This window comes from Sceloporus undulatus, chromosome 2, assembly GCF_019175285.1.
Source record: "Sceloporus undulatus isolate JIND9_A2432 ecotype Alabama chromosome 2, SceUnd_v1.1, whole genome shotgun sequence".
In the NCBI taxonomy this organism is placed as follows: domain Eukaryota; kingdom Metazoa; phylum Chordata; class Lepidosauria; order Squamata; family Phrynosomatidae; genus Sceloporus; species Sceloporus undulatus.
This window is the reverse complement of record NC_056523.1, coordinates 234966172-234980899: the sequence shown is the minus strand read 5'-3', so window position 1 is coordinate 234980899 and position 14728 is coordinate 234966172. Positions and strand designations below refer to the sequence as shown.

Here is a 14728-nt window from a genome sequence, read left to right as displayed (position 1 = left end):
TAGATATGACTTTTTTCCTGTACTGCTGTGCTTTCACTGCAAGTAATTTCCATTAATTTGTTCATACACAGAAATTGAAATTAATATTGTGAATCTAAGAACAGCTTATCTGATTCACCATATCAACAATTCCTATGTTGCAGTAACTTTTAAAGCCATATTTATGAATATTTTGGAACAAAATGTTTCTGGTTGATATCCACCCACATGTTTTGTCATATATAAAGCTTTCCAACATTATTGTACTATGAAATGCACTCTGCATCATTTCAAGCATCTCTTTCTTCTTTTCTTGAAGACTTTAAAGTCTTTTCTTCTACTTGGCTTTGGCAATAGCAAAAGCAGTTTTCTAAGCAGTGGCAAGGAACCTGATCTAGTTGTGATGAAAATTTCCCCAAATCCTTTGGAGCATGGGGATAAATCAAATGTATCAAGCAATGGGTCCTACTAAACCCATGGAAGCAGCTTGAGGATGCCGAATGTGTTTTAATTACCTGTAAATGTGCACAGCATAATTTTTGATAAACCTATCACTCACGTTTGGATTGGGTTCAAACTATCTTTAAAATCCAGTGGCCCACAATCACTTCCAATAATAGAAGTTTGGCTATGTAACAGTGCAACTCAAGCAGCAAAAGCCTCCAACACTGGGATCCTAAAACAAATAAGAGGAAAATAGTTCAAATCCTAAAACCTTATCCTAACCTGAGGCTAAGCAGGTTGCCTTTTCAAGGCAAGAGAGGCTGCAAAGTGTTTGTGGAAACAGAGTGCAGGAACTCTGGCTCATCTGGCCTTTCCTAGGCAATATAATAGGAGCCCAGATGGTGCACTGGTTAAATGCCATAGTACTGCAGCCACTCACTCACAAACCACAAAGTTGTGAGTTCAAGCCCAGCCAGTGGCTCAGGGTCAACTCAGCCTTGCATCTTTCCAAGGTCGCTAAAATGAATACCCAGCTTGATGGGGGCAATTAGCTTACAGTTGTAAACCACTTAGAGACTGCTCAGTGCAGTATGAAGCGGTATATATGAAACTGCTGTTGCTAATACATCCATGGCAGTGGCACAAGTAGAACTACAACCTCTTATACTCAAATCTTGGGATGAGCTCAAGAGATTTAAAAATATGCTCTAAAATCCAACAAGATGTATGAATTATAGAACTGAACATTCATTTAACAGACATTAATACAAGAACTCCAGTTTTACAAAGGCTGTGCTGAAATATAAAATGCCCGAGCTGCTAAAAATAAATGTGTTAATTCTTTGGTAAGGCAAGTTGTAAATTCTTAATTGTTATTAGGGAGATGCCAATTGTATAGTGGGAATGTATATGGAAACACAGGTGCTTTCTTTTGCTCTTATAGCATAGGATTCTCAATAGACAAACTTAAAATGTTAAGACTAGGATATTATTTCTAGCTGTAAATACTACATTCAAAAGCATTATTCATATATAAACATATCAGGATGTTTTCCTCTCAACTCATGCAAAAAGCAAAGCTAGCCATAATCCTTTCTGCATGGGTTTTAACTTTGTACCATCTTGCAATTACAGTTGTATCAATTTTCTCTTAACTTCGGATTTATACATTTGATTATGGTACAGCAAGACTTAAGGGGTATTCCCAATTGAAATCTGAAAAAAGAAAAGTGTAATTGTTTACACTGATGCACTAATATTAATAAGAGGATTAGAATAATTCAGCCCCCATGAGGGTGTGCAGAAAGCATGGTGTGGAAGCCCTACTGTACCAAACCACTCAGAAATCCAGATAGTAGCAGCTGCAATGCCCAAAATACATGTGCAATATACAATACTCATAAAACTCTATCCCAATGCCTTGCCTCATCAATGGGCCCAGACCAGACAGCAGACTTCTGAGCCCCAATCTTGGACTGTGACTAGGAGCCTTATCATATTACAAAATAAAGATGAGAGGCAGTGAGACACAAGTGGCTGCTTGCTCACCTTTCTTCATTACATGGTAGTACTTCTGTTCTCCCTCCAAAGGAGGCAAACATAAATGCATGCCTTTCATCCTACTGTTTGGCAAAAGTCGCACATTTATGACCAACTCTCTGGAGGCGGAATGGAAGTACTACAACCTCATGTAGGAAGGTAAGTAAAAAGCCACTTCTGTCTGGCTACCTGTTGTCTTTAGTTTGTAATGTGATAAGACTCCAGGAGAAGTCCAATGCATGCTCCCCTTCACTGATAGAGTTTAATATGCCACTTACCTGAGGATAGGAAAGAGGAAAGCATTACACTAGTTCTCAGCAGTTTCAATAGTATATCTCATGATGGCCACGGATTGTTAGGGATATTGCCAAGTAGTCTCTAGCCCTATCATCGCAATGCCACCACCAGTAACCACATCTCTTTAGCTACTGAGCAACATATCCTGCTAGCATATAATGGGCAGGATTATGCCCATTGTATCTAACGGTAAACAATTCATATCCAGTCGTTTAGCACTGGTTTGGAAATTCTAATATGGGACAGAATTTGTGTGGCCGTCCAGACTCTGTTGAACTGCAGTTCCTAACATTTCTTATCACTGGCTGTTGAGAATAACAGTTCAACAACATCTGGAGGGCCACATAATTTCCATCCCTGAAGTAAGTGATGAAGAAACTGGGTGCTGGACAATGAGAACACTCCTTAGTACATCTAGGGAGTAGAAAAATTAAACCACAACACATATCATCATGAAACCAGCATGAAAGTAATTATTTTAAAAGTATTGTGATGGAAAGATGAACATAAAAATTACAATGTCTTTTCCTAATTAATTAAATATTCCTGTTTGCAATATATATTAATGGTTTAAATGCCATGTACCAGCTATTTCAAAGCACAGTTTAATTTACAATAGAGAAATACATGAACATTAGATATTTTTAAACTACCTCAATTTAGACATCTGAAAATTAAAAGATTATAAATAAATAGCACAGATGCAAAATAGGGTAGAAAATTAAGCAGCTGCCCTAGCCATATTAAAACATATTTAGTTCCAACTAATCTCTCCATTTATTATCCTGTCTTTCAGATCCACCAGCAAAAGCATTTCCTAGGATTTACAACTAGGTTTTGATGGTTATGAGGAGACAGCGCAGTATGAAGGGGAGGTAATGTCACTGGATCTTTAAACTGGCAACCTGAATGCGTTTTAACATGGAATCAAGATGAACACTTGATATTATAGATCCAGGGATTTTAAAACTTTAAATTTCTACTGAACTTCTCCCATTTTGATTGACAGTGCTCAACAGTTTTGTCAGGAGCAGATAATGATTGATTGACTTTTTGGCTTTAAAGTTAATAATATATCCAGAATTGGTAGCAAGCAACTATCTATGAATACACTTTGTTTTATTACACTTTTACCCTGTGTATTTAGGCCCTAGCCTAATACTTCATCCTCTAGGCTCAGGATATATCACTGACATAGATGTCTATCATTCTGATACTTGTTCCTTTTCAAGCAAGAGTATTAATAGTAACCCCAGACGGAGTACAACTGAACAAGGAATGGGTGTCTGTTTCTTCAATTCAGGAAATTTGCTACACTGCTCTTGTATCATTTTTCCAACTCAGGTATCAATATTTAGGTGCCTTAAAATATGATCTGTAAAAATGCCCCTTTCTGTTCTGAAATTAGAACAGCACTTTGATTTGAGTGAAGAATGCCAGTGTCATTATACAAATCAACCAAGAGAGGGCACTTTGACAACAAGAGAAAGATGTTTCAAGCTCATTTAACATTTCTGAACTTTTAGAAAAACTAAATTCATTTTAGTGGTGCATCAAAATTACCTTAGCTTTTATACATTGCAAAAAAATGCATTAATAACATTTGCCGATCTCACATTAAGCAATATGTTGTAACTGGTGATAAAAGAGAAAACAGTAATGATTTGGTATGATTTGTGTTTAGCATCAAGTATTATTATTATTATTACTCGCTGTGTTTTCAGTTTGGTTTTCAAAATAAACATTAGGAGGTAACATTACCCTGTAGACCAGCTGTTCTGATTTAAAAATGTGTTTTTAAAGTTAATGGAGCTAAATCACAAGCAATGCCAAAGAAAAGTAATCAAGAATCAAGGTCTTTCAAAATTACATTACGAATGGGTTAAAAAAATGTTAATAGTCTTTTGGAAGACTAACACTCTCACTTCTTTTCTTACTCTAACTACATGGAATGATAGCATTGTTCCCCAAAGACCAGTTCTATCAATGTGATACTTAGCTTCGAAGTTCTCAAAATGAAAATATTGCTTATACTATAGTAAGCGTAAGAGAAAGTGTCAAACATGAAATAACTGCTGTATCATAATAATCATGATAATACACAATCATAATTTTTTAAACAAAATATCCATTGATTAGGTAAGAGAATAAGTAATAAGTCTGAGCAGAGCATTTACCTCATTTGCAGTGCAACTGCATGCTGTTAGTACAAGGGAACTATTTGCTAACAGCCACAATACAAAGCTTTTATAACCACATTAAACATCTGTCTGATGTAGTTAAGGATAACTGGTTCTGTTTGGTATAGCAGCGTGGAAGGATGTACCAGCTAACATCTAATATCTGTCATGGGTGACACTCTGTATGCCATCTTACCCCATCTGTAACATTTACATCACAGCATCACTGTTGAGGTGCAAATGTTGACATTTTTTGTAAGCAAAATTAACTGATAATCGTTTGACTATTTGAGGAAGCATCATGTTGATAATGGACCCAAACTAAATCTTAACATAAGGTAAGTTCAGAAGAATTAATTGGCTTTGGTTCACTAATCAATATACACCAACAGCTAGTGGGCTCATGGTCCAAGGGCATGTTTTCCATGTGGCAGGACACAGAACCCATATAGGCACAAAGAATGCAGTGCAAGGGCAGGGGCTGAACTTCCTGGCAAGCTAGACAATACATGCCAGATGTCTACAACTCCTCCTCAGTCACACAGTCAATGATGGTAAGAGCTATAGACCAGCCTCTAGAGAATAGCAGTTCGGGGAAGGCTGAGCTATGGCAAGGGTAGAACAGACGAATTGCACCAGGACAGCAATATAGGTAGCTATTTCAGTGCCAACAATAACATTGGTATTACACTACAGTATCCATGCACCAGAATTGTTACACTACCCAGTGATTCTGTGAACTGCTTACAGAACTAGGTCACATCATGCTTTGGTAGCAAACTTCCCTTTTACCTTCTCAACATTTGGGAAAAAACCATACTACTAACAATACACCCAAAATAAAAACCACTGCAGATCAGCTCAGATCTTGTCATATCAGTATACTTGCTTCATTTCACTTTTTATAACCCACTGAAACATATTAAATAAGGACGTTTTATGCACAGTAACTAATATTTTTCTTTAACACCCATATTTAAATAGCATTTTTAGAGTATCTCTCACATATATTAACTGTTCTATGAACACTTCAAATTTAAATTCTAAATATTTCTAGCAGTGACTATACAAAACAAGAAGTATAACTATAGCAACAACAGAGTATTTCATGTTTATACCTGATATATTATAGGAACTAGTAAAACCAACAGGCATGATGCTGCATAAATTATGCATTTAGCAATCCTATGCATGTGTATTCAGAGCTTAAGGAGCTCTGAGTTCAGAAAGACTTGCTCCCAAAATAGTATGTGCCAGCTCAACTCCGTGGAAAAATATGTCATAATATATTTAACCATGCTTTAAGGTGCTACCAGATAATATTTGCTGCAACAGACTAACATGGCTCTCACTTTGGAACTGCTGGAGCAGATGACCAAATGTACCAGTAAAATGTGAGACGTAAGAGGTGCTTAAATTTGGCTGGATCATTGCCTAATTTGTTTCTCCCAGTATGCACTTCTAATACACATTTACCACATAGAGCTAATTATTGCATTTACAAAGTAGAAGGAAGAAGCTATTCATGACAATACCTTTTCTCCTTTTACAGTAACATTAGGATTTTGTTTTGGTTTTAAATAAAAAAACAGTAAGAACATATTTTATAACTGAAAACATCTGATAGAAAACTGCTTTTTTTAAAAAAGAAAAGAAAATAGCAGCCATTGTTAAAATGCTATCCTTGTCTACAGATAAGCAGCTCAATTAATATTGTGCATCATAAATCACAAATAAAAGAAGGCATTGGGAATTTACATCAAATCAGCAAGAAAAGGGTCTCCACAGAATCCAGTATTATTGATTTAAAAAATAAAATAAAAAATTCAAGCCAGGCAAGACACTTTTCAGACCTACTGATCTGAGTAAATGACAGTTTCTATCAAAACATATAATCATATTGTCTAGTATCAAAACAAAAAAATTGTAATATTTGTACATCAATCACTGTGTTTGTTATTAACCCCACATATTAAAGTAATTCCTCTAGAAAGCTAATGTGAAAGTAAGTACACTTTAAAAGTAAACAGAGAAATGTGCATTAATCCAAAAACAGAATCAAGATCATTATTATTAAAATAAAGCCTGGGGCACATTGTGATGTTTAAGATTGGTGGGTAGATTTTAATTGACTTGAGGACTGTCATAGTTCTATTATCACAAAACCTGCAACACACTTCCAGCATGGAGGACCCATCTGTGCCCACCATCCATCTGTTTAGACGTGATTGGCAAAGTGGTAGGGAACTCGCAGTGGTCGTCTTTGCCTGAAAGGAATAAACCACAGGATCTTCCAGCGAGTGCCAAAAACTTCTGAGAAGGTCTGCTGCCACGGCTTTCGGGGTCTCGATCTACAGACGACAGCATTATTAGTGAAAGACAGCACTCCCATGGTGCACTTCAGTCAAATAGAACAATACAGATTGGCTGGGGATCCATTACTTGACTCTGATGAATTGCATCCCAGCCACCACAAGCATAGCTTTCCTTTCACTATGGCATGCAGCTGAGACATAACTGTAAGAAGCACAAACTGCATGAGTATCAACCAAAGGAAGTCTTAAAAATAAGATGAGCCTCTTGGTCAACAAAGTGTTTGCCAACAAAACAAGACAAAAAATTATTCCTTTCCACCCTTTGAAAACATAGTTTTGATTGATTTAGACAGGAGAGAATAATCTGAAATTATTTTGCATGAAAGGAAAGTCTGGCTCATTGTACACCAAGGCATGCAAAACTTCCACTGTATCTGTCTCACATTATCTTTTAACTCTACAACTCCCCATAAAGCCATTAGCAAAGGCAAACAATGGTACTGTACTTACATTTCTTCACAACAGTTTGCCAGCTTTTCTATGCTTGTAGTATCCTGTTATGAAGAAAAATAATTGTTAAATGTTCCCTACCATGATGCAGCATCAAAATAGCTTTTCCTATGAAATTATTATGAGGAGGAATGCATACAACGCATACAACTGAGTAAAAATCTTATTGTTTTAAAGAGATTTAACAAATATATCTGTGCTATTCTATATTAAAGGCGGTAATTCTCCTAAAAGTGTTTTGAAATATTTTACTGCACCCTATCATCTGTCAAATGTAAGCAAAATGCTCATACATTTCAACATGACATACCCGATCAGCCAGATCATTAAAGATAGTAAAGTGTCATATACAGGGCTATCTAGATTGTGTCCAATATAAATTTCTACAATACGTATAGAGGTAAAACAGTTAACAAATACCGTATTTTCCAGCATATAAAACGACTGGGCATATAAGACGACCCCCAACTTTTCCAGTTAAAATATAGAGTTTGGGATATACTCGCCGCATAAGACTACCTCTCTTCTAATGCACATCAATTTTTTTAAAAAAACCCATCAGATTTGATTTCAATATGGTAATTTTAATTCAAATGCTTATGACATGCGGGTACTTAGCAGGAAAACTTGTTGTACACAAATCCTCATTGGATTGGTCAGCTCTTCCAGCCTGCCCAGCCCTCCCTGTCTCCAAGACTATCAGAGCAATAGCGCAAACACGGCTCTTTTTTCCATACCCCGGGCGTCCCAGATGCCTGCAGCTTGATCCGCCCTTCACTTACACCTTCCCAGTGAGGCACTCCCTCACCTCTTCATCAGGACTGCATTAAGTAACTTCTTTCCACGAATCCTAGTGAGTGGATTTTCCTCTACCGTACTTGTACAGCTCCACCCTTGCTGCTTTTATACAGTCACTGCATATGGCGGGATGCGGCCATGGCCATTTTTGAGCTCCCTCATCATATGCGGTGAGCACAGATTCTCCAGTCTGGCTCAGAAGTTTCAGCACGTGCCCTATAAGATGACACCCGGCATATAAGACGACCCCCGACTTTTGAGAAGTTTTTCCTGGGTTAAAAAGTAGTCTTATACACCAGAAAATACAGTATACAGTTTTCATACACACTTTCTAGCAACTATTGTATTGAGATCTCTGAATCCTGAAGAGAGAATATACAGGTAACAGTACATTTTTAGATTGTAACCCCGAGGGCAGGGAACCGTCTAACTAAAAAGATTGTATGTACAGCGCTGTGTAAATTTACAGAGCTTCATAAATAAAGGTTAATAATAATAAAATAAAGAAAATAACAGCACTATAATTTCAAGAATTTTCTGGAAATAAATCACGGATTTTCTTCAAAATGCAAAAAATGAACCAAATTGTAAAATAAATAGATAAATAAACTGGGTGGATCCAGACTTAGTCATTCTTAGAGTAGCCACATGGAAATCAATGGCATTTATATTAATCACAACTCATTTTTTCCATTTATTTAAATGTGTGTTTCAACCATGGCCAAATCTTAGTACTGTATTATTTTAAAAAAAAACACATTTTACTGTTATGTGTCGACTCCTTCAGAACTTTGGAATTTTAAAATATTGGAAATTATCAGTCTTACCCATGATTCTAGTAATGCCTTTTTTCATTTACCTTAATCTGAATTGGGACCATGAAACACCTATTTGACATTCAAAGCAGCAACTCAGCAAGCTCAGTTCAACACTACAGCTAGACTGATGGAATGAGAAGAAAGAAGCCACTGCTCTTTGAAGGCTAAATACTGGAACAGTGCTGGCAGCTGAACCCACAGAAGCAAATTTTTCTGCCAAGCAGATGGATGAATCTAAAAGCTACTTTAAATTGGAAGTGAACTAATTTACCTTAGAATGTGAAAAAGAAATTAAGAGAAATCTCTGTTTCCTAACAAGCAGACTTATGATGGGGAAATAAATGTGGCAGTTTCATTATTTTCCTATTACAGTGGAAAGTCAAGGAAATAATTTAAAGCTAAAAAGGAATACATTTTATTCCTAATACACCCAACCTGGCCTTGCTACATGGAATGTCCTCAACACATTTCAACTTCATCATTGTAAATAGGGGATAGCAGTCTTTCTTTCTCAAAAAACTGTTTTACCTTTATGAGGTCCCAATTACTTGGGACTCTCACATGTAGAAGGAAACAGTGCTTTCTAAAATGCCAAGTGTTTGGGGGGGTGGGGAGAACCTTAACAGCAATGCAGGTATTAAGATTTCAAAAAATACATCCAAGATTGTGCCTTCCTATCCGTGAAATTTTGCAGAAACAAAATTTAAGCAGCCAGTGCAGAAAATATGCCGGTTTTATTTAGTAGACTTCATTTATGTGGGACGTTAAAGCTTATATTATCTTAAGTTTCTATCACTACCTGCCCTTATTTCATCGTTGTTGCTGGGAATAGCCAAAGATGCTCTCTTCATAATGCACTCAACATATCAGAGAAAGCAGCAGTGGAAATACTCCTAGAAGCTCTAGCCAGCACAACAAATGATGAAGCATTCTGAAATGTGCATGCCAACTTCAGGGGGACCACATGCTCTTCCCATCCCTGATATAAAGGGGAGAATCCCTTGTTAGTCCTATCTACAATAGACTCATTGAAATTTTTCACAATGTAAGTCCCAAAGAACAAACATTGGATTTTTAGCCTATAGATGACAAGGAGGACTTATTTTCTTTCTGTCTTTGTTTTTTAAAAAATGATGGCAATCAAGAGATTTGTAAAAGTTTGTATCTGTGTGTTTTAAATAAATTCTTGTTTGTATTTAATACAAGTTTGGGCATATTAAATAGACATGCATGTTTTGATAGATACAAATGCATGCATATATAGCATATGAAATCATATATATTAAAATGTATTATTATTATTATAATTGTAGAAAAAATAACTATTTTTATAGTCCAATTAATTATAAATATTTATATACAACGAGGCCTTCGTATTTTCTGGGATTTGATTCAAGGACCCCTGTGGATACCAAATATGTGTGCTCAAATCCCAGTAAATACAATGGCATAGTAAAATGGTGTATTTTATATAAAATGGCAAAATGAAGGTTTGTTTTTTGGAATTTATATGTTTTTGGAATATTTTCAAGTCATGTGTGGTTGAATCTGTAGATAAAAAAAACTGTGGATATGAAGGACTGACTGTACACATGCAGCACTACATAGACACCAAAAGAAGTTATGTTTCTGGACACATTATATGGATATATTAAATGGAATTACACTTTTGGACTATAATCATCAGAATCCTCACACCTAGTATAGCTAATGGGTGAAAAGTAATGTTTCCAGTCTCCCTCTCTGTCTTTCTGTGACTCACACACACACACTCTTAGGTAAAAATTTCCAATAATTAATGGGTAACCATATAAAACAAGACCAGAATCATAAGTAACCATTCACAGGATACCAGGTGAACATACAAAACTCTTTTATCCACCCACTGTACTCAAACCATTCACTCCAAACAGCTTCTCTTGACAGCTTGAAAACTCTGCAAAGTGAGCATGGCACAGGGCAACAAGGAATGCAGCAACTATAGTATTAAAAAAATATCAGCGCCTTAATCCACATACCAAGTGCCTTCTGGCCATGCCAAGTATGTCTGAGTACCTGACAAATGCTTAGTTTTTCCAATGTGTACCATATAGTATTTAGAATCAATAAGACAAAAATATGTCTAACTATAGGAAGTAAAATTGACTAACACAACTGGAATAAGTAAAAAGAAAATGTAGGAAGAAAAAATATAATTCTTCAGAATAACAGCAGGCCCCAGCACTAGATGCTTGGCTTGTAAAAAACGTACAGATGGGGAAATCCTATATTGTACATGTATCTCACATCTCAATTATCTAACTGCTCAGCAGCACTTAAAACAGTATTGATCGATTCAAAACCAGCTCAGAAGAAATGTTTTGCTTTCTCAATCACCAATATTTCCTGTGGTGTTTAAGCTTTCTCTAGTAGCCACATATCTAAATACTGACCCAAAATGACCCTGCTTAACTCAGTCCATCGGAGATCACAGCTTGAGGTGGCATGGCTGAAACACATCTTCGGTGAGTAATAAAAATAATTCAGACAGTAATGAAATGAGAATACCCATTCTGTTTAGATGTACCTGGAATATTTGAGGATGCAAGACTTTACCAAGGGAGTTTGCTTGCATGCTTTTTGGTGGCATGCACTTGATAACACTGGCCTTAGTAATGCTTCTGAAAAAAGGGTCATGTGCTTGACCCATCAAAATGTTTACTGGAGAATGTTAAACTTCATGGGATGGATACACAGTTGGCTGAACAGCTGTACCCTGTAAATGGTAATAAATGAATAGCAAGAATGGAAAGACCAATCTGTCAGCTGGCTTCAGGGGTCAGTATTGGGTCTATTATTATAAATTATTTTAATTAATGTCTTCGATAAATGAGTTGAAAAAATGGTTGAGAGATGTACATACGACAAAACGGGAGGCACTGCAAACACTTTACAGAACAGACCAAAATTTCATAATTCCACAAACAGAATACAGAATAAGTTTCATATTGAGAAAAATCTGTAACTGCTCAAACGACAGACCAGAAATAACTAGATGTCAGAAAGAAAGATTCAAAGGATACTGGACAATGGGTAGCAGCCAGTCCTCCTATCATATGTAAAGTGCCATCCAAATAGTGCTTGAGACATCCAAACAATGAGCTAAACAAGCCATGCCATTTTATGCTGGGTTAATAAAAGGTCTCTTCTCTGTTTTCCAGATTAAAATTTATATCCAGTTGTTAGTTCCAAATAAAGCAGACCTACTGAATCAGTGGGATTTACTCACATTTGATTTATCAAGTTCTCAATGATTCACTGGGCCTACTTTAGTTGAGACTACTGTATATACTCAACTATATGTTGACCTCATGTATAAATTGAGGGCAGGTTTAGGGGCCAGAATTATGGATTTTGATATAACCCATGGATTAGTCAAGGGTAAAATTTAGGGGCATATAACAAAAGATGTAAAGTATGAGTCAAAGAAAAACAAGGCCAAAGAACTTAGAAATGCCTCAAGCAGGCATAAATGTTTGTTCATCCTAATGCTAGATGGATGAGAGAACAGAGGGGGAACCAGTGCTTCCTGGACAGATTACACTCTTAACTTTCACTGGGGGATGGTTCATTTTATATATATACAGCAAGAGTTACAGTATAATACTTACATTGACTCAGGGATAAGTCGACTCAGGTTTTGGGGGCAATTTTTTGACTAAAATTTTTAGACTTCTACATGAGAATATATAGTAATTATTGGATTTAGACCAGGGATGGGAATCATATGGCACTCTGATACTGTTGAACTTAAATTCCCAGTTGGCTATACTTCTTAAGGTTACAGTTCAGTTCAGAAATGCCTCAGGTCTGTGCAATTCCAAAATATGATTTAAGTCTATGCAGTAATATTACAGTACAAATTTCATCTAGAATATTACAATCAGTTGTAATGATTGTACAGTTGTAATAGTGAAGATTAAGAAGCACAAAATACTGTAGTTTACAATCCTAGAAGGAATAACATTTGATTGAATCCACAAAGTAACTATACTGTGTAATCTTATGTTCTAGCCAGGAGCCACATGATAATGCTAACATACCCATAAATACAGATGCTTTTATTCAGGAAGAATTCTTTCTTTTTGCTACAGTTTTATTTAAAAGTGCAAATTTCAAAAAAGCTTTAAAATATAATCCAACAATGGCATTTTAATTTTAAAATTTACTTTTATTTACAGAATAAAAAACATAATCAACAAATTGAACAATATGCATTCTTGAAACAATGCTTGCTTCATCATACACACATTGGCATATTGGCAGGCTAGCTATCTGTAGACTGGAGTGTCTGCAGCTTGCCATGCCCCAAATTACTCAATGGCAACAAATGTTCATAGATGCAGTGATACAGATGTGCACACATCATCACTCATTGAATAATCTGGGGCTTGAACATCCCCATTTTCCCCCATCAACAGAGGGTCTCAGACCCAAACTCACTTGGATGAGGAGGTTCCACTGTATTTAAAACATTATAAAGGGGCAATAATACACCCTTCATGTTTTCACCAATGTAACAATACATATCTCTTTCAACTTTTCCTCATAGGACCTGATTTCCATAAACCAAATCATGTTGTTGTGTGTCTTCAAGTACTTTCTGACTTACAATGACCCTAAGGCAAACTATCATGGGGTTTTCTTGGCAAGAGGTGTTCAGAAGAGGTTCAGAGGTTTGCCACTGTCTTCCCCTTAAATGAGAGCATGTGACTTGTCCAAGGTCACTCAATGGGTTTCATGGCTGAGCTGGGAATTGAACCCTGGTTTCCAGAGTCCAAAACTCTAACTGCTTGCCACACCCCACACCATGCTAGTCACTTTTCTCTCAATATGCTTCTGGCTGTTAGTCTCCTTACAATGTGGCAGTAAAACCTAGAGACGATAGCCCTGGACTTAACAGTGGCCTTTCTAACATTGAGCAAGGTAGAACTATTACTTTGTAATCTGGATGTTAGGATGCTCCCATTTGAAGTCTGGGTCAATCTCAGTTTTCATTTTCATGGGCTTTGTGGAAAACTCACGAACAGAGCTATTTCAGTGCTAAAAGCAACAGAGAAGCCCTTGCTCTTCTAAAAGCTTCACATGTGCATTATAGTTTCCACGTGCACAAGGAACTCTAGACTGAGTTGACAACGATGCCGAAATGTGAAACACAGTTTTGGAATTGCCATGGTGTGTGGAAAGACTGTACCTTTCTTTAAAACATTTTAAAACAATCTGAGGCCTGTTACAGACTGCCAAAATAAAGCTGCTTCAGGTCTCTTTGGAGGTATGTTGTTTAAATGATGCATGGGTCCTAAGAGTCCGGAGGTTGCACCAAAGCCACACTCCATTCCTAAGCACTGGAGTGCAGCTTTGGTGCAGCTTCCGGATTCTTAGGACGCGTGCATAATTTAAACAGCATATCTCCAAAGAGACCCAAAGCAGCTTTATTTTGGCAGTCTGTAACAGGCCTATGTTTCATTTTTTTTTACTTCAAGAGCAAGCAGAAAGAAAAAACGAAAGAAAGAAAGGAGCTTGCAACACTTCTGTTTTGGAAGGGTATGGAACAATTTGGGGAGCAATTCAGTTTAGGTAGTCATCTAGCACTCTCAGTAAAAAATATCCACTAGGTTCAGAGAGGCATTTAAAGATTCTGTAAACTTTTAGAAAGAGACCAGGATATAAATAAAAATGTTAATATGCATTTTATATACATAATCTATACTATAAACTATTTTACTAGATAAATAATATATCAGTTAATTTCAAAGAAGGCTTGGGAAAGACTAGTGTGAATAAGAAAGCCAGGCTTAGACATTCTGTG

General features: G+C 36.5%; 1 protein-coding gene across 5 annotated transcripts in view; it reads right to left on the bottom strand.

Annotated features, from left to right (window-relative positions):
* Window positions 1-2568: 2568 nt before the first annotated feature.
* Window positions 2569-14728, bottom strand: part of ZDHHC21 (zinc finger DHHC-type palmitoyltransferase 21) — a 55339-nt gene continuing 43179 nt past the window's right edge. For all 5 annotated transcript variants that reach the window (XM_042454218.1, XM_042454216.1, XM_042454220.1 and 2 more), the window contains 2 exons: window positions 7265-7308; window positions 2569-6790 (listed from right to left, as the gene is read on the bottom strand). In XM_042454218.1, the coding sequence (XP_042310152.1) occupies window positions 6658-6790; window positions 7265-7308 (177 nt within the window). In that variant the 3' untranslated portion in view covers window positions 2569-6657. The remainder of the gene's footprint in view (window positions 6791-7264; window positions 7309-14728) is intronic.